The following is a 20583-nucleotide window of genomic DNA, read 5'->3' on the forward strand; positions in this document are numbered from 1 at the left end:
TTATTTCAAATAATTAAAAGTACTTACTCCAGCAGCCCCGAGCCAATGTGCCATGTCCGAGTCAATGTATTCACAGCAACAAGAATATAAATTTGCGCCCCACCCTTATCCACTTTTAAAAAGCTTGATGGTAGGTCTCCGCTGACACAGCAAATTGTTGCAAAGCTAAAGTTTTAAAATTATCATAGTCATTAAAACTGAATGGTGACAGCTTTCCCATTACATCTTCCAATTTACCAGTTAACAAGGAGCACAGAATTCTCATCCAGTGGCTCACAGGAACAAAGTCTTCACATGTAGCTTCAAAGAATGCAAAATATGCGACTAAATCCTGTTCTTCAGTAAATGGAGGAAACATACACTTGTCCCAATAAACACAATTACCACCCCACCCCCGAAAGATCTTTCTGGAGAGTAGTTTCTCTTGCTCCAAACCATAGCTGTCAACTTTTCCCTTTTCTTGCGAGGAATTCTATTCAGAATAAGGGAATTTCCCCCTTAAAAAAGGGAAACATTGACAGCTATGCTCCAAACCACTGTAGGTCTCGACACCCGACCATATTCCTTCTTTACGTCTCCACCCATCGCGTCCATTATCTAGCTGGCTTCCTTCCCACTTCTCACCAAACAGACAAGCACACTCTTCTGCCATTTTCCCTGCAACTGATGAACACTTTCCGCCATCTAAACAGACACTTGCCATTCACACTCAAGGTGCTGAAGCTCCAAAACTCCTGTTGGAGTCCTCCACTATGACACCATGTCAAGGAGGGGGTTGTTTTCCTGAGTCCTCCGCCCAAGTTACTAACGAATCACACGAAGGCACCGAACTGGTTACCAGGCTCTATTGGCTTCTTCTCTGGCACCAGATACAGGAAATCAAACAGCAAGTCTAAAACATGGCATGATCTCTCCCTCCCCCAGCAGGTGAATTCGAATATTTGTAGGGGCTGGGGAATGCTGGCAACCAGCCAACCCCATCATATGCTCCCACTTTTGGGACTAATTGTTACCACCTGCCTGAGAGGCCCCACCAAACGATACTTGCTCACAGGATCACTACTTCATGACAGTATGCATGTGTACATCTGTATGTATCGAAATATAATCTTACAAATGGACTGCTGGAGTTTAAATTATTAGCAGCATTGACAAGTTACTCTCATCTGGAGATGCCGACAGTGCTTTCTTAGGAAAGAATAGTAGCAAGCTTTGCATCCAACCTGACAGCATTTCTCAGGTGTGCCTCTTTTCTTCTACAGGGTTCCGCAACTTGCATGTGGATGACCAAATGGCAATCATTCAGTACTCTTGGATGGGCCTGATGATTTTTGCAATGGGATGGAGATCATTCACCAACGTGAACTCTCGGATGCTCTACTTCGCCCCAGACTTGGTCTTCAATGAGTAAGTGCTATGAGGGAGTGAGGAAAACTTTTCCCTACCCCACTTCCTCCATGTCATGCATCATTTTATAAACTTCTATCATGCTACCTCTTACTTGCCTTTTCCCTAAACTAAAAAGTCCCAAACACTGCGACCTTTCCTCACAAGGGAACCACTTCATCCAGTTCATCATTTGGTTGCCCTCTTCTGAACCTTTTTCAGCTCTACAATATCCTCTTTGAGGTGAGGCCACCTGAGATCCCATTACAAAACTAGCAAAGACCTGATGGTTTTATGTTGTTAACTGCCTTAAGATCTATGGTGTAGGGTAGAATGGAAATTTAATAAAGAAAACGATAAATTAATAAAATTTGACCAAACCCATCAGGATGCGTTAATGAACCAAACTAAAAATAGCATTTTTATTACACTTATTTGGTGGCGGGGTACAGGGAGCAGGCCTTGTTCTGGGTCTCCAGAGATGTTTCTGAGCAACATGACATTAATTCCTTCATTGGAGGTTTTTAAGTAGGGGTTAGGCTGCCATCTGTCATGGATGCTTTAGTTGTGATTCCTGTGTGTAATTGGACTAGAACCTTGAGGTCCCTTCCAGTTCTATGATTTTTGCAACTCCGTCTCTCATGCTCACTTGCCTCTACCATTGCAGCCCCACCCCCACCCCCGGTTCCATCTTTGGGATCTGCATGCTTGGAATATTCCCTTGTGGAATCTTCCAGCAGACCATGTCCCTTCATCTGTCATCTCATGAGCAGTCCTAGGACAGTACATGGAGCCCTTTGAGAGATAGAACGAGGCTTGTGCAAAGCCACTCATAAAAGTGGGTTACACCTTATAAACAGCATAGCTGACTGTGTACGGACTGTGGCACCAATCCTGTGTGAATAATGTCCAAGCAATTGATTTAGGAGACCATAAATCATGACTTCTCCCTGCAACCAAACACTGAGAGTGGTGAGTACTTTTCCCAGAAGTCTGCTTCTGCTACCTTCTCTGAAACACAGGATTCTCTTTTTGGATTAGTGATACATACCTGTGTACATAACTTTATTTATGCCACCTTCGCACAGTTAAAACCACGCTCAAACGCAGCTTACAACATGAAAAAAACACCACATAATTACAAACATAGCAAAAGTAGTCTTAAACAATAAAAAGCATCAAAAAGAATACAAATTGAAACAATTCCCACATAAATAATAACATCTGAAATAAAGATAAAATAAAAACAAACCCCTCCCCAACAAAAAAAAAACTAAAACAATACCCCAGCCCAGTAGACTTCTCAGCATGGGGTTGCCCTCTATCTGAAGGAGCAAGTGTGTAGTTTGGGGGTACAGCTGCATACATCTCTGTCACTAGAGGTCCAGATGTTCTTTGTGACTAGGAGGGCCTTTTGCCAGTTTTCTCTGGTTTACACAGTACAGCTGAAGTCCATGCATTTGTAACCTCGAGGCTGGACTATTGCAATGTGCTCCAAGTGGGACTGCCCATGGGTCTGGTTCAGAAGCTCCAGCTGGGGCAGAATGCTGCAGCCAGATTGCTGACAAGAGCTTCAGGCTGAGAGCAAGTGACACCATTTTTAAAACAGCTCCACTGGCTGCCCGTCTTCTACCAAGCCAGGTTCAAGGTCCTTGTATTGATTTAACACCCCCCTGAACAACTTAGGGAACCTCAGGGACCACCTGAACTGTTATAATATCACAACTCAATCACAGAGATCATTGCAGGAGTGCCATTGGTCATTTCCCAAGTTGGCAAGGCTCATTTGGCAATGACAAGAAACTGAGCCTTTAGTGTCATCAGCCCAGTATTGTGGTATACTCTGCTGTTAGAGATTAAACAGAGGCCTTATGATTTCAACTTTTAAATGCCTGCTGAACATTTTTCTATTCTGCCAGGCCTAAACAGGCAATTAAGAGCACATCTCACACAGTGGATTATTTATGCTTGTTTTAATTTCTTTTTGGTTTTAATTTACTTTTAACTTTTTATTATTTTACTGTATGGTTTTATGCTTTTAGATTGTTGTAAACCACAGTTATATATATTTTATGATAATAAATAATAAATAATTGAAACAGTGTGGGAGGAATTAGAGACCCCACTCTTCTGATCATTCCATCAGCACAAGCGTTCCTGTTAAAAGCAAGAAACTACAAGAAGGAAGCAGCTGGAGGAAATGACTCATGATTTTAGTTGTCTCTGTACTAATGCACGGAGTATAGGAAACAAGCAAGATATATATACCATATTTTTCACCCTATAGGACGCACCGGCCCATAGGACGCACTTATTTGGGGGGGAGAATAAAGGGGGGGGAAATATCCCCCCCCCAGCCCCAAAGAGCAAAGAAGCCAAGACAGCGAGCGGGATGGATCCCGCTCGCTTTCCTGGCTTCGTTTTTAGCCTTGGGGCTGGGGGTCCGGGAGGGAAGGCGAGGTTGCACAACCTCGCCATCGCTCCCGGAGCTCGCGGGGCTGGGGGCGGGGGAAGCCCGAGCTTCCCCCGACCCCAGCCCCCAGAAAGGGTGGGAGAGCGATCCAGCCCCCAGAACGGGTCGGAGAGCAATGGAGAAGCTGCGTGCAACATCGCCATCGCTCCCGGAGCTTGCCGGGCTGGGGGGATAGCTTCCTGAAGCCTGGAGAGCGAGAGGGGTTGGTGCGCAACGACCCCTCTCGCTCTCCAGTCTTCAGCGAAAGCCTGCATTCGCCCCATAGGACGCACACACATTTCCCCTTCATTTTTGGAGGGGAAAAAGTGTGTCCTATAGGGCGAAAAATACGGTAGTATATGATTAGATCAGAGTACATATTCATTTTTACATATATTTATTTTTTGAATAAATGTGCTATTCATGTCACTGTTTTGTATCTTTGTGTTATTATCTACTTTTGAGGGTTGTGCAAACCACTGTTCTGAGTAAATGCTTTTCATTGGGTAGGGTAAAGTAAGGTAGGGTAGGGTAGGGGGCTCTGGAGGTGCATTCACAGAACCAGGCAGTGCCCCACCCCAAGATGTTTAGGAACTGCTGATCTCAAATCCTTGTGTCTGACTATAAGTGTGTATCAATAACTTTTGGGCCCTCCATCCTTTGACTTTCTACTCAAATTATGCAGAAAATACACATACAGCTCATTTAGCAATTAAACCCAGCAGGGATAAACTGAACAAGGAAAGCCCCTTGCTGCCAGCAGCACCACAGTGGGATCTGCAGTTTAAATATTAATTTATTGATGCAGAATGGTAGCAGAACAGCATTAACCAACCCTTGCCCATTCCCTTCCTTGATATCAGCTAGTGTTTGCAGCAACAACCAGAAGGCAGACCCAGACAGGGCTTTGCAGGTCTTCTTGGGTCATTGAGAAGGATCAAAAGTTTGTGCTGATGGAAGTAATCAAGAAATGTGCCCTGTTCTGATGACTTGCACACCAAATAATTGCATTGCATTCTTTAATGATTGCAAATTCTTGGGAGTGATGTTTTCCCCAAGGCATCAAGAAGGTCATGAGCTCCTTAGAATAACTTCCCTCTATCCTCCTGTTTAGCAATGTTCTCGTTCCTTGATTCCAGGACAGGTTGCTCTTAAGACTGCAGCAGAGATAGATTTCCAGCCAGTGTGGTGGAGGCTGGGGGTACAATCTTTATTTTAAGAACATAAGAAGAGCCTGCTAGATCAGGCCAGTGGCTCATCTAATCTAGCATCCTATTCTTACAGTTGACACTATATGCCCATTGTAGGAAACTACCAAGCAGGATTTGAGCACAGGAGCTGTCTCCCCTTCTGTGGTTCCCATCATCTAGGATTCAAAAGCAGTCCAGCCTCTGACTGTGGAGGCAGAGCACAGCCTTTATGAATTTCTGTAATCCTCTTTTAAAGCCATACAAGTTGGTGGCCATCACTGCCTCATGAGGGAGCAAGTTATACAGTTTAACTATGTGCTGTGTGAAGAAGTCCTTTCTTTTTATCCTTCCTGAATCTTCCAACAAGCAAGAAAGATCCGTTTGCCTAATTGATCACTGATTCTCTTTTCAGTTTCCTGCTGGCATTTGCTAATTATCTCCTCCTCCTCCTCCCAGGTACCGGATGCACAAATCCAGAATGTACAGTCAGTGCGTCAGGATGCGGCATCTCTCCCAAGAGTTTGGATGGCTTCAAATCACTCCCCAAGAATTCCTCTGCATGAAAGCTCTGCTCCTCTTCAGTATTAGTAAGACACATTTTTTCATTGGGGCCTTTTAATTTCCTTCTCCCTTTCTTTCAAAAAAGAATAAAAGAATTGTAGAGTTGCAAGGGTCATCTAGCCCTATCCCTGATAGATGGCCAGAGATACATAGCAGAAGACTGCTATACTGCACACACACAGTATTTTAATCAACTATTATTTTATTAATTGTTACTTATTTATTGCATTTTTCCCACCTTCTTCTCCAAAGAGTTCATGGTGGTGCACATGACTATCCACCTCCTCATTTAATCCCCACAACAATCCTGTGGGGTAGGTTAAACTGAGAGGCAGTGACCAGCCCAAGGTCACCTAGTAAACTTCACTACTAAGTAGGGATTTGAACCCTGGTCTCTTCCTAGTCCTAGTCCAACACTCCAACCACCACACCACACTGATTCTCAATAATTTAAGGTGGTGTGATTAAACCTCCTTCATCATTTTATTCTGACAACCACTCTGTCGGACAAAATCCTTTCTCTTACTACTGCAACCACTATTATTACCACCAGCATCATTATGCACCAAAATTCCATCCCATCTTGCATGTGATTAACTTACGCAATTTCAAGCATGTGTGGTTTTGAAAGCCAGATGGTTGAAATCCCGCAAATTAAATGCATACAAGGTAGAGAGCTTTGAGAGCTTAAAAGCTCCTTTTGCACCTGGTTCTCCCAACATGGAAAGTGATTTTAAGCTCTCAATACTTACTTACTGAGCTCTGGGATGCTCTCACAAGATCTTGCCGGAACCCAGGCTTACCTGCAAGATTACATCAGAGCCTCCCAGAGCCTGGTAAGCAAGGTGGAGAACTTAAAAGCTCTCTGCCTTGCTGGGAGAGGGGCCAGGCGCACTTGGCAGACAACTCCCAAAAGGTAAAGATACTCTCACGGGGTGGTTCCAAGCAGGTGGTTCAAGTGGGCACAGTTTTGCAAATAAGCGCCGTCTTGGAAAGTAACATGCACACAAGGCACAACCATACTGTACATTGACAATTTTTCCTCTCTTTCTACATGCACCAGTTCCAGTGGACGGGCTGAAGAACCAGAAGTTCTTTGACGAACTTCGGATGAACTACATCAAGGAACTTGATCGCATCATTGCTTGCAAGAGAAAGAACCCTACCTCCTGCTCCCGGCGTTTCTACCAGCTCACCAAGCTCCTAGACTCTGTGCAGCCTGTAAGTAAGAGGAGAAGGGAAGAGAAAGAGGGTTAGCCACACACATGGCAAGATCTTTTGTTAATCTTTTGATCAAAACTCCACAGAATCTGCTGTTGAACTTGTGGGGTGGGGGAGTGCAGGGAGAGGAAAACAAAAACACCAACAAACCTGTAAAAACAAGCACTGGAAGCAAATCTGCAGAAAGTCACTGTGACCTCACAGTCATTTCCTCCAAGAGAGAATTGTGCCATCAAAGAGAAAGATGTTTGTGGGAGGCTGACTTTAAAGCCCTAAATGGCCTCAGCCCAGTATACCTGAAGGATCGTCTCCACCTCCATCATTCAGTCCAGACACTGAGGTCCAGCTCCGAGGGTCTTCTAGCAGTTTCTTCACTGCAAAATGTAAAATTACAAGGAACCAGGCAGAGGTTCTTCTTGGCAGTGGTGCCCTCCTTCTGGAACACCCTCCCATCAAATGTGAGGGAGATAAAGAATTACACAACTTTTAGAAAACATCTGAAGGGAAGTTTTTAATGTCTGACATTTTATTATTTTTTATATCTTGCTGGATGCCACACAGAATGTGCAGGGTATAAACAACATTATTATTATTATTATTATTATTATTATTATTATTATTATTATTATTATTATTTTATTTCAGATCTAGTACACATGCAGGGAAACATTCCTTAACCCCCAGGCTGCCAATGTCAAAGTATTTGTTATTTTTATTATTTTATTATTTATTAAATTTGTATACCGCCTTATACCCACAGGTCTCAGTATGGTTCACAGGATAAAATCACAACATTAAAAACAAAAAATGCATAATCAAAATAAAAACAAGAACAATCCAGTAACACACCCCCAACACATTTTAAAAGGCATTGAATGCCAGTCAACCAAATGCCTGTTTTTGCCTGGTGCCTAAAAGTGTATAATGAAGGCATCAGGCAAACATCCCTGGGAGAGCATTCCACAAATGGGGAGCCACTGCAGAAAAGGCCCGGTCTCGTGTTGCTACCCTCCAGACCTCTTGTGGAGGAGGCACATGAAGAAGGGCCTCAAAAGATTATCTCAGGGTCAGGGTAGGTTCATATGGAAAGAGGTGGCCCTTGAGGTATTGCGGTCCTGAGTTATTTAAGGCTTTATAGATCAAAAACTGAACTTTGAATTAGGCCTGGAAACTAATTGGTAGCCAGTGCAGTCAGACCAGGATCAATGTAATATGCTCAAAGTCTCTTGCCCCAGTGAGCAACCTGGCTGCTGAATTTTGCACTAGCTGAAGTTTCCAGAAGCTGCCCAACTCATAGACACGGACATGCCTTAGACTTGGTGTTTACCTCTACGGATGTTGGTGATCTGACATTAACTAAAAGCGAAACAAAAGAAGTGCCATGGTCAGATCACTACCTGGTGCAACTGGACTTCTCCGCAACCCTTCCCCTCCGCAGGGAGGTGGGACCGATTCGGATGGTCCGCCCCCGCCACTTAATGGATCCAATTGGCTTCCAGAGAGTGGTAGGGGATGCTTTATCCCAAGTTGATGGCCTTTCAGCTGATTCCCTGGTGGCACGCTGGAATGCGGAGTTAACCAGGGCTATTGACTGTCTGGCTCCGAAGCGCCCTCTCCGATTGCATGGAGCCCGGACAGCCCCGTGGTTCTCCCCGGAGCTGAGGGTGATGAAACAATCGTTGAGACGGCTAGAGCGCCGGTGGCGGAAAACTCATTCTGAATCAGACCGGACACGGGTTAGAGCTCAACGTCGAGCCTACCAAGTGGCAATGGCGACGGCGAAGAGGGCCTTCTTCGCCGCCTCCATTGCATCTGCAGAAAACAGCAGCAGGAGACTTTTTCAGGTGGTTCGCAGTTTATCGGAACCACCTGTACCACCGGGGCCTGGTAGGGACCCCAAGATCTCCTGCAATGCTTTTGCAAAGTTTTTTGCAGATAAAATCGCTCAGATTCAGAAGGAAGTAGACTCCACAGTGGGAGCAGGGCCAGGGCGGGAGAGTGCTAGAGTTCTGTCTGGTCCTGTTATATGGGATCAATTCCAATCTGTTACCTCCGAGGATGTGGACAGGCTGCTTGGACGAGTGAAACCGACCACCTGTCTTCTTGATCCTTGCCCATCCTGGCTGATAAAAGCGAGCCGGGAAGGGCTGGGCGATGGGCTTTGCGGGGTGGTGAATGCTTCCCTCTGTGAGGGAGCCTTCCCAGACCCGCTGAAAGAGGCGGTCATTAAACCGCTTCTTAAAAAAACATCTTTAGACCCGGCCAATTTGGCCAACTATCGCCCAGTCTCAAATCTTCCATTCTTGGGCAAGGTGATTGAGCGGGTGGTTGCTGAACAACTCCAAGCACGCCTGGAGGAAACGGACCATTTGGATCCCTTCCAATCGGGATTCAGGCCTCACCATGGGACTGAAACTGCCTTGGTCGCGCTGGTTGATGATCTCCGGCGGGCTAGGGACAAAGGTGAGAGCTGTTTCCTAGTTCTGCTGGATCTCTCAGCGGCCTTTGACACCATCGACCATAACATCCTTCTGGACCGTCTAGAGGGGCTGGGAGCTGGGGGCACTGTTATACAGTGGTTCCGCTCCTTCCTCCTGGGCCGTGTTCAGAAAGTGGTGGTGGGGGATGAGTGTTCAGACCCTTGGGCCCTCACTTGTGGGGTACCTCAGGGTTCCGTCCTCTCCCCCATGCTTTTTAACATCTATATGAAGCCGCTGGGAGAGATCATCAGGGGGTTTGGACTGGGTGTTCATCAGTATGCAGATGACACCCAGCTCTACCTCTCCTTTAAATCAGAACCAGTGAAGGCGGTGAAGGTCCTGTGTGAGTGCCTGGAGGCGGTTGGAGGTTGGATGGCGGCTAACAGATTGAGGTTGAATCCTGACAAGACAGAAGTACTGTTTTTGGGGGACAGGAGGCGGGCAGGTGTGGAGGATTCCCTGGTCCTGAATGGGGTAACTGTGCCCCTGAAGGACCAGGTGCGCAGCCTGGGAGTCATTTTGGACTCACAGCTGTCCATGGAGGCGCAGGTTAACTCTGTGTCCAGGGCAGCTGTCTACCAACTCCACCTGGTACGCAGGCTAAGACCCTACCTTCCCGCGGACTGTCTCGCCAGAGTGGTGCATGCTCTGGTTATCTCACGCTTGGACTACTGCAACGCGCTCTACGTGGGGCTACCTTTGAAGGTGACCCGGAAACTGCAATTAATCCAGAATGCGGCAGCTAGACTGGTGACTGGGAGTGGCCGCCGGGACCACATAACACCGGTTCTGAGAGATCTGCACTGGCTCCCAGTACGTTTCCGAGCACGATTCAAAGTGTTGGTGCTGACCTTTAAAGCCCTAAACGGCCTCGGTCCTGTATACCTGAAGGAGCATCTCCACCCCCATCGTTCAGCCCGGACACTGAGATCCAGCGCCGAGGGCCTTCTGGCGGTTCCCTCATTGCGAGAAGTGAGGCTACAGGGAACCAGGCAGAGGGCCTTCTCGGTAGTGGCGCCCGACCTGTGGAACGCCCTCCCATCAGATGTCAAAGAGATAAAGAATTACCTGACATTCAGAAGACATCTTAAGGCAGCCCTGTTCAGGGAAGTTTTTAATATGTAATGCTGTATTGTTTTTAACACTGATTGGGAGCCGCCCAGAGTGGCTGGGGAAACTCAGCCAGATGGGCGGGGTATAAATAATAAATTATTATTATTATTATTATTATTATTATTATAATGCATTGCAGTAATCTAACCTTGAGGTTACCAGAGCATAGACCACAGTAGTTAGGCTAACCTTGTCCAGATAAGGGCGTAGCTGGGCCACTAGCCGAAGCTGATGGAAGGCATATAAAATACATGTTTGAAATAGCACACCTAAATATGCATCAAAGAAGAATAAATAAACGCATTAGGCCACATTGCGTAAGAATATTAGGAGAAGCGTGCATGAGAATTTGTGTACAATTATTTTGGCATAAGCTTAAAAAAAAGCAGACTGATGCATAAGTGGGGCAGACTGAACTTAAGGTTGGGAAAGTGAGGAACAGAGAAAAATCAGAACTGACAGATGCGTCCCACTAACAGCTCAGTGACAGAGCACCCGCTTTTTACTGCAGAGGGTCAGTCTCCAGCATCTCCCAGGTAGAGCTCCAGAGAGAAACTCCCTGCTTGAAACCCTGGAAAGCCACAGCTAGTCAGTGTAAAGATACCAGATGGGCTGTCTCACCATAAGGCACCTTTCTGTGTGCATGCACACCAGAATGTAAGAGCCCTGTTGGATCAGGCCAGTGGCCCACCCAGCCCAGCATCCTGTTCTCACAGGAGCCAATAACAAAAAAAACCTAGATTCCAGCCTGCCGTAGTCAAAGTTGCTCCCAGGGTGCCTCAGTACCACCTAGGAAGTACTACCTGGTGGTTATTCCTAAGAACAGGAGAAGGTGCCTGCATGCCTTGTTTGTCTATGCAGAAATGGTACCACTGTATAACATTGTTACATTCCACTCCAATCTCCAAGTGGTGAGAGATTCCAGAGGTTACAGGTGCTTGCCAAGGGTTCAGTTTCCTTGGAATGAAGTTCAGTGGAGACTGTGGTGTCTTTAGGATATATGTTTTCAGTTGCAATAATATACAACCTGAGCACAGGCCGGAATGGCTCACAGCATTAACACTCCAAATGTTCTTGCTTCTCCATTAGTCACAGTCTTAAATCCAGCTCAAATCAATCATGTCTCCATCTTCCATCCTGCTTTCTGCCCAGCTCACACCAAACACCATCTCTTGTTCTAGGTGAGGGGGGGGTGGAGGAAAACCTCCCCTCCCCCCCCCCGGCCTGAAAGGCCCCATCCCTTAGTCACAGCTCTTGTAGCCCAGCTCATCCTTTTGGGATGCTGATCCTGGTGCTTAACTACTCAGTCACAGCTATTGCCTAGACAAAAGGGGCTGGTTTGTTGAGCTTGTTCTCATACCTTCCACCTATCTCTGATACAGGAACCCAAGAACTGGAAGGGACTCAGGGCATCATGCATACTTCCTCCCTTGAAAACCCACATCACTATAAAGTGACATCACCTTCTCTCTTTCCTCTTTCCTAGATTGCCCGAGAGCTGCACCAGTTTACATTCGACCTCCTGGTCAAGTCCCACATGGTCAGTGTGGATTACCCAGAAATGATGGCAGAGATCATCTCGGTGCAAGTCCCCAAGATCCTCTCTGGGAAGGTGAAGCCCATCTACTTCCACACACAGTGATGGAGCGAGGGAGACACAGGAAGGGAGGAGCCCTTTGCGGCCAAGGCCCTGGAAGCTGCCGACCTTGTCCAGCCTTCACTTGCCTGTTATTTTTGCACTGCAGTGCCTTGGAATACTGTATACGCTACAAAGATATACAGTAATAACGAAAACAGAACTAACCTGCTGGGATTCTTTTCAGTTTCAGTGACTCCCCACCTGGGGGAATTCCCTTTTCAAGTGGGAGCTTTTTTCGGCCTGTTTTGAAACAGCCCAGCATATGTGTGTGCGTGCAAACTCTGCACCTTCTCTACTTTTCTTTCCTGTTCTTATATATATTTTTAATCTGGTGTTGTGGCATGGTGCCAGGCGGCACTTGTTTACATTCTTGGGCTTCTGCATTTCCCACAATGGCTTCTGTGGCCCTGTACCACGATGGGAAGTCTGGCAAAACACACACACACATTGTGTTTTGGGTGTTCCCTTCACTGCTGTTTTATTCTCTCTTTTTAAACAAAACCAGAATCCAAGATGACAAGCAGGTTGCTCAAATCAAATCCTGGGAGTGGGAAGAACTTCATTTTTGGGGAGTGGGTGATTTTATTTTTATTTTTTAACAGTTTTTTGATCAACTCTTAACTTTTCTGTGCAGTGTGCTTTTTCCCCATTATGTTGCGAGTCTCACTCTTAAGATGCAGGAGGATTTCAATAGCATATATGAGGACAGGAAGGGAGAACTGGACTCAAAATCATATGGAGGAGAGAATGTAGTGGAATCATACAACTGCAAAAAAAAAAAAAAGTGTGTGTGCCGTCACAGCTGCAGGCATCACACGGACTCAGATTCCCCAGGGCCACATTTCTGCATGTGAACTAGTCTCAGTCCTCATCACGTTCCTATACTATGTGGCCACAAGCCACTGCCTCAGATTCGACTGCTGTTCAGTGTGCCTCTCCAATTAACTCTGAGGCCCTTACAGCAGCATTTACCTGACACAAAGTGCCCAAATCCATACAGTGCTGTTCTTGTGCTCATGAAAAATGACACAAAGCATTAAGAGGAGCTGGAGGGTAGTGCTGAACCCTCCTGGTGCCCTGAAGGTTACAGAGGGCTGTTTTACAGTGCAATCCTTTTTTCTTACTTCCTTTTCTTTCTGTGGACCATGAGCCAAAACTTTAAAAAAGTCACCCAATGAATGTGAGCACATTCCAGTTTTGAGCATTTTTTGTTTTTGTTTCTCCATCACAAATGACACTCTCCTCAAAAAAGGCAGCTCTGCAGTGCTCAGAGGGCCTCCATCCAGCTGCTTTTGTCACCTACACCAACATCCCTCCTCCCAGCTCTGCTTCCCAAAAGTCAGAGGCACCTAAAGATCCTCTTGGAAGACTTTTCCTTGGAGAGTGTGGTGGGCAAGGGCCTCAGAAGCCAAGCCAAGTGAAACAAGGACTCTGATGCCCCTTTGGGGTTCCTGAGAAACTGCACATAACTATGGTCCTAACCCACTCCACTGGGGAAGAACTTGTGTTTTCATTATCTTTTTTAATAACATTGTGGTACATTGTAAAGAGAACATGTATTGGGATGGGGATGCACTTTTCATTTTTGTGATTTCTGTAGTTGAGACTGCCATTCGTCTAAAGGAGTAACGGGGAGTCAAACAAACCTTAGAAACTTTCCTTGGTTGTGGGAAGAAGGGCCCTCGGTCTCAATAAGCTATCCTAGAGCAGTCCCTGGCCAGAGAATCTCACAGGACGACACAAATAGATTCTGAGCTGTTGTCTTCTGATTTTTTTCAGAAAGAATTATATGGGGGGGGGTATTGTTCCAGGTCATGTCCTAGAATGGCTGAACTGAGTATGTGTTAAAAGCTCATTGGTTCTCCTAAGAATTCCACTCACAATTATCCTGTTTCTCAACCATCGGTTTTATCTCCCAACCCTATTCTGTTCATCCCTGGCATCACAAGAAAATAATCACAAATTGTTTGACTCCTTTGGTTTTTGGATGTGGATTGTGATTCTCTAGATTACAATCTTTATTTAGGTAGTGATAACTTGCTTGTGTTTAATTCTAAAAATGGCTTAAGGCTCCGCTCCTACTGCCATGGGCAGTTTCACCTGCCTCCCTTGTTCAACAATGGCCTGGCAAATTGTGACTTTGAAGGATCTTGCATACCTTTCAGAAGCAACGGCTGTAAAGTTGCACTTTGCAGTGATGCATTTTTAAAATGACTGTTAGCCATTATCCCAATCTTCCTACCTCCCTCAAAAAAAACGCAGCAGCCATGGGAATACTCTGGGCAGTGGTCATTTTAATAATGTGGCTCTGCAAAGCTTGATTTGGTTTGATTATTTTCAGTTATGTCATCTGCAGTTTTATTGAAATATGTTTAGAAGATGGGCTTTTCTTTTACTGTGCAGACTGTTGAGAAACTTTGTTGCTTTTGGAGGGGAGGCAGGAAGCACCTCAGAAATCTTACTCTGTTTGCACCTTGAGGGGTTTTCATATTGTAGGGGTTTGAGGATGCTGAAAAAGGGTTGGCTTCAAGAGATGACAGAACATTGAGAAGCGACAATGCAGCACCTTAATTTGGCCATGGTTACTTGATGCAGAGGGATGCGGGTGGCGCTGTGGGTAAAACCTCAGCGCCTAGGACTTGCCGATCACATGGTCGGCGGTTTGAATCCCCGCAGTGGGGTGCGCTCCCGTCGTTCGGTCCCAGCGCCTGCCAACCTAGCAGTTCGAAAGCACCTCTGGGTGCAAGTAGATAAATAGGAACCGCTTACCAGCGGGAAGGTAAACGGTGTTCCATGTGCTGCGCTGGCTCGCCAGATGCAGCTTGTCACGCTGGCCACGTGACCTGGAAGTGTCTGCGGACAGCGCTGGCTCCCAGCCTATAGAGTGAGATGAGCGCACAACCCTAGAGTCTGGCAAGACTGGCCCGTACGGGCAGGGGTACCTTTACCTTTACCTTTTACTTGATGCAGAAACAACAACACAAACACCCTCCCATGGCGTTAAGCAGTGCTGGTTAAAAAATCATTCTGCTCTTTCCATCAAGCTGTTTTTCTTACAAATGCAGCATGTGGATGTGGACCTCTTTGTGGTCCTTAGGAACAAAAAAGTGGGAAATGGACAGGTGATGGACAAAGCACTGGAAATAGACATCAGATGAGCCTGGCTGCTGGATCAGGCTCACCTAGTCCAGTCTCCTGTTCTCAGAGTAGCCAAATGCCCTTAAGGATCTAGCAGTACAGATAGACTCTGTGCCTGGAGAGTCCACAAGAGCATCAGAAGAGCCTCTTGGTTCAGTCCAATATGGACCCATCTAGCCCAGTATCCTGGCCCCACAGTGGCCACCCAGATGCCCCACTGGGCCCCACACATTGTGCCTAGTAGTGAAACCTCTAAGAAAGCTTTAGGAAGGATACATGTGTCATCATGAAGTTCCATTTGTTGACTCACGTTCTTTCAAGTTGACTCAGTTTCACTTGTGGTTTGCCTGCAATAGAGTTAGCCGTGGGGAACTTGCATGGTTTGGACGCACGCGCACAGGTAACTCACAATTTGCACAGGGGTTGCATTCTGGAGATGGCGCATATATAAGAATGTATGCTCAAGCTGCTCCTGTGAGAGGAAGATTACCTTCTGGAGCTGATATGCTGAACAGGTCTTACCCCCTTAACAAGGCAGAGAGCTTTTAAGCTCTCCACTTTGCTCACCAGGCTTTGGAAGGCTCTTGCAAATCTTGCAAAATGTCTAGAGAGAAAGCATCCCAGTCTCCATGCAAGAACTTCCCAGAACCCCGTAAGCTAGGCAGAGAGCTTAAAACCTCTTTCTGTGCTGGGAAAATCCTGCACAGAAAGAGTTTTTGAGCTCTCTTCCTTTCATGTGTTTAATTTGCACAATTTCAGCTGGCCAGCTTAGGTTGAAATCACACAAATTAAACATGTAAGTTGTGGTGGTACCATATATCTCATTTTAAGCCTTTTCCCCTTCTGTGGGTTCAAATCTCTTGGAAAGGTCAGCTGGGCATCCAGTCATGCAGAGCAAGACTGCATGCCAGAGAACTGCTTCATGTTCTTCAAAGGTGGCCAAGAGTTCCCCAACATCTTAAGAGACTCAAACCAAGTTGTGGGAAGTGGCAATGAATATATCTCACATGTATATAGTCAACAACTTCACGCACCCGGTGTGGTAGCCTCTAACCTACAGAAGTGGGCACAGTGAACTTTCCAGCCCCCTCTGATTCTTTGCATTTTGTTGCTATTACTAGATTTGTGCAAGACTCGCTATGCAGAAGGATGCTTTGGGTGGCATTGAAGACTGCAGGGCAACCTCTGCCCACCTCTGCCCTAGAGCCCCTGAGGGATCTTTGGATCCTGACTATGTTTTGAAGAGAGATTGATTCAAAATACCTGTAATGAATACAATGTAAAAAGTGGGGGGGGGGGTTAGAAATGGTGGTGGTGATGGGAAATTGAGCATTTACTTGCTCTGGTTTATTTACAACCGACTACAGTTTTTTAAAGGGGGGGGGGACTTGAGAAATACCAAAAGCATTGACAATGTCTTAGCCTTCAATCCTTACTTTTATTATGCAGTTTATGCGTTGTTGTTATTATTATTATTATTCTGTGATTTTTTTAAAAAAAAATTATGCTTGCATATGTTCTATTTTGTGAAAGTTGCCCTAGTTTAGTCTTTAAACTCACTGTGGCACAGACCAATCCACACAGACTCCTCCTCCTCACCTTCTGATAAAATCATAGAGCTGTAGAGTCCAACCCCCTGCAGCACCCTGCACTTCCTGCCAGGCTTCACAGGATGTAGCCCCCCCCCCTTTTTTTGGGGACCGCAGCAAAGCCAGGTACCCCCTGTCCCCATCTATTTGATTCCCCCAATCCGTAAGTGTAGCAGGTAGTAAAAAGTATTGTTTCTTATATCCTTCAGCTTCTGCGAAAGCAGAGTAAGGCCCTTCCTTGGAGGCACTTGGAAGTTGCAGCTCGGATGTTCTTTCATAGAGACATGTCTCAAGCCCTCTTCCACTGGAAGCAAAGAAAGATCTTGAGTATTTTGACTCTAGTTGGGGAAACAACTTTGAGGACAATATCTCTCCATCATGGAGCTGGTTGGGTTTTTGTTTTGTTTTTTGGGGGTGATTCTGTGTATTTTAAGAATTATGTTTTCTGCACTTAAAAAATACCATGCCTTCTTTTTTTTTTGAGGTGGGTGGAGAACATCCTGCACCCTGAACTGAGTTACTACAGGAGATTGAAGCACCTTATAGAGTCTAAGCTATTTTTGTTCATCATTGCAACCTTTTTTTTTACCGATAGAATGCTTATTTAAAACGGGAGAAAGAATAGGGTCCTGTTTTCATAAATCACATACTTGTATGCATGCTGGGGAGGGGGGATGTGTATTGTGATAAGTCTTTATGCAATGTTGTCCACCAGCATTGGAACAAATGCACTCACTCTTGCCTGCCTTAATTGGGGGGTGGGGGTGAAGGGAGAGTTAATTTCACCCCTCTTTTTGCCCTTTGAAATTTACTAATGTGTGCACTGGCAACACTGGACCCAGTTGCCAATTTTGTTACAACCTACAATTGTAGAATACTGTCTGCCTAGCCACTGTGAGAAGAGGGTGCTGAATGAGATTGGCCCGTGGCCTGACCTAGCAGTTCTCCTCTGGTGCTGTTATGGAGCCTCTAGGTCCAGAGGCAGTCTGTCTAGATTCCTAGGTTTTTATAAGCATTTGGCTGCTAGATGGGCTTCATCCATCAGTGAGGCACTTCTTTTATGGAACATCTCCAAAACCCAACTCGTATCTCAGAAGGCAAGGATACTGCAGCCAAATGTCCCTAAGAATCTAGGAATCAAGATAGACTGCCAGCTAAATTTGTGTGGGAGAACTTTGCACTTTGGAAACAAAACAAAGGTGCCCTGGATGGTTTGGGAGTAGGCAGGGAGATGTCTGTGGCCTCCTTAGGAAGAGGCAATGCTTGGGCTGTGATCGTACTTCATCTATAGGGTTGAGTGGGCATGATACAACCAGGTTTACAGGGCCAGGGAGTAGGTAAGGGGCCCCTCTAAGATGCCCCATTGCTGATGTGCATGCGTGTGAGGAGGACCCTGTCCAGTCCAAGCCTCCCCTTGCTTTTTAGGGGGCAGAAGGTGCTGTTTCCCTTCTTCTCCCCTCCTTCTCTTTGCAGACGTCACATTCCCCTTCAGAGAGACCCAGGCCAGCCGGCATTTCCTCTGTGTCAGTGGTTCCCAATTAGCTAAGTACTGTGCACTCCATTTCTCAAAAGCCAAGCCATGGACTCCCTACTTTTGAAAAATTTGATATATCTGTGGTAGTTTTTGTTATGTGAATGTGCCACAGACCCCCTGGGTGGGTTACGCAGACACCCTGGGGTCTGCAGACCATCAGTTGTGAACCACTGCTGCAGGGTGTTGCTATGCCCACTACAAACATCTCCACTGGGCCTTCTGAGATAGCAGGCTGGACTTCAGAGACATTCTGTAAAAGATTGTGGCGCTTTTGAACAGCAAGGAGAGATGATTTCTATCCATTTGCCTGTTTATGTGTTTATGTATAATTTGATACGCTGGGGAAATTGGAGGAAGTGTTGGGCTGCTAGTCCGTAAGAACTTTGTATGATTTTGTGGGGGGGGGGGGAGTTATTTGCAAAAGGAGGTAAATAGAATTGTAGTCTGTTTATGCAGCTAAATAAGCTTGTGAATCTACAGGAACATCAGAACCAGCAGAGCAGCTGAAATGTATAACCGCGTAATAAACAGACACAACGGGTGTGTGTGGTGTGTGGGCATTTGATCTCAGCTTCAAGGGATGCTAGGTGGGTCTGTTGCAAATAATGACAGGAATAAGAGCCAGCCACCTGGGGAAGAGTTGTGGCTTAGTGGGTAGAGCACCTGTTTTGCCTGCAGAATGCCCCTGGTTCAATCCCTAATGGCACCTTCAGGTAGGGCTAGGAGAGACCCTCTAGATCAGAGCTTTCCAAACTGTGTCACGACACATTAGTGTGTTGGCTGCAGTGTGTAGGTGTGTCATATGAACGCTCCCCCACACTCCTCCAAGAGCTGGAAAAAGCTTAGTTTAACCTCTGGTTTGGTAGTAAAACTGAATTACTGTGCCATGAAATGATTCATGTCTAAAAAGTGTGTCACCAACAAGAAAAGTTTGGAAAGCTGTGTCCTAGATGAAACCCTGGAGAGCTGCTGCCCAGTCAGTGTAGACAATACTGAGCTAGATGGACCCAATGGTCTAATTCAGTGACAAGGCAGCTTCCTATGTTCCTCTTTTGCTCTGTCTCTTGGGGGCCTCGGAGCATATGCCAGCCCCGCTGAGTCCTTCAGCAAGGCTTGCCATGAAGTTGAGTGTCCAACTTGGCTTCCTTCGGCCACTTGCCTCTAACTAACATTGCAAAAAAGAGAAACCTGAAGCTAGCAACAAGTGAAGCTTCTCATACTGGGAGAATTTGGTAGCCCCTGTTCTAGAGCCATCATTGGACACTCACAGCAGCACTGCACAGAATTATGCACATTTAAGACAACCCTGGGTGCTACCCACCAGGGACACTGGAAATGAGCTGGGTGTGCACTAGGACCGTCCTCTGGTGAATGGCACCTTTTGAAACAAAAAGCAAAAACACATTTGATCCCTCTGCAAAGGCATTGATGCTCAGGAGCCAGAGACCACCCCACCTCACAGGATGTCTTAAAATTGCATCTATCTCTGCTCATGAATCAGGAAGAGGCAGGGGACTTCTGGTGCACAGGCAGGGCAGTCCAGCATACTGATAAAAGACAAAAAATTAAACCTCTTGTTTCTGTCTTCTTGGTTTCAAGAAAGGGTAAATCAACCACACCACACCACACCAGGGCAAGTTTCATGCTGTTGTTCAGATCTCCCTTTTTTGTAATCTTGGATTCTCTTGTTGCTCCAAATTCAATTAAAAAAGGCAAAATTATGGTTGTTGTAGTATATTGTTGTTCATTTGTGTGTGTCTCCCCTCCATCCAAAAAATGACTTCTACAAACTATTTTGCTGTGTTGCAACAAAACCAAATGATCCATTTTCCAAAAGGCAATAAGGCAATTAATTAGTGCATATCAGCTTTTATAGATTTTCCTGCAGAATCCTGAGAGTAAAGAAGAGAACTTCATTCAAGCTAATAGCAGTACAGTCTCAGCAGGTGCCTGAAAAAAGCAAGAAGTTTATAACCAAACAGAAGTCACTACCCAGGCATTGCTTTTTCTGAAATGAGCTCTAATTCCCTCACCAGCCTTACTTTCACCAACACCACAAGTGTATCGTTGTTGTTGTTGTTTTACCCAGAATGTACTTGCAAAGCAGCCAAGTTAATCAAAGGTGCACATTTTCAGGTACAGAGTAACCTTTCCATGGAGATTCCTGAGTGACAGACTCCAGTTTAACAGCCTCATTGCAGCCTTGTGTCCACAAAGCAGCAGCTTCTGTGGAGGCTACAGCATATAGATACTGCACCTCCTTAGCTTATCAAAAAAGGA

General features: G+C 45.9%; 1 protein-coding gene across 2 annotated transcripts in view; it reads left to right on the forward strand.

Moving 5' to 3' along the window:
- AR (androgen receptor) overlaps positions 1–20033 on the forward strand; it is a 251429-nt gene extending 231396 nt beyond the window's left edge. For both annotated transcript variants that reach the window (XM_079961278.1, XM_079961279.1), the window contains exons 5-8: positions 1263–1407; positions 5485–5615; positions 6653–6810; positions 11890–20033. In XM_079961278.1, coding sequence (XP_079817404.1) covers positions 1263–1407; positions 5485–5615; positions 6653–6810; positions 11890–12045 — 590 coding nt within the window. In that variant the 3' untranslated portion in view covers positions 12046–20033. The remainder of the gene's footprint in view (positions 1–1262; positions 1408–5484; positions 5616–6652; positions 6811–11889) is intronic.
- Positions 20034–20583: the final 550 nt, after the last annotated feature.

This window comes from Podarcis cretensis (assembly GCF_951804945.1).
Source record: "Podarcis cretensis genome assembly, chromosome: Z".
NCBI classification, from domain to species: domain Eukaryota; kingdom Metazoa; phylum Chordata; class Lepidosauria; order Squamata; family Lacertidae; genus Podarcis; species Podarcis cretensis.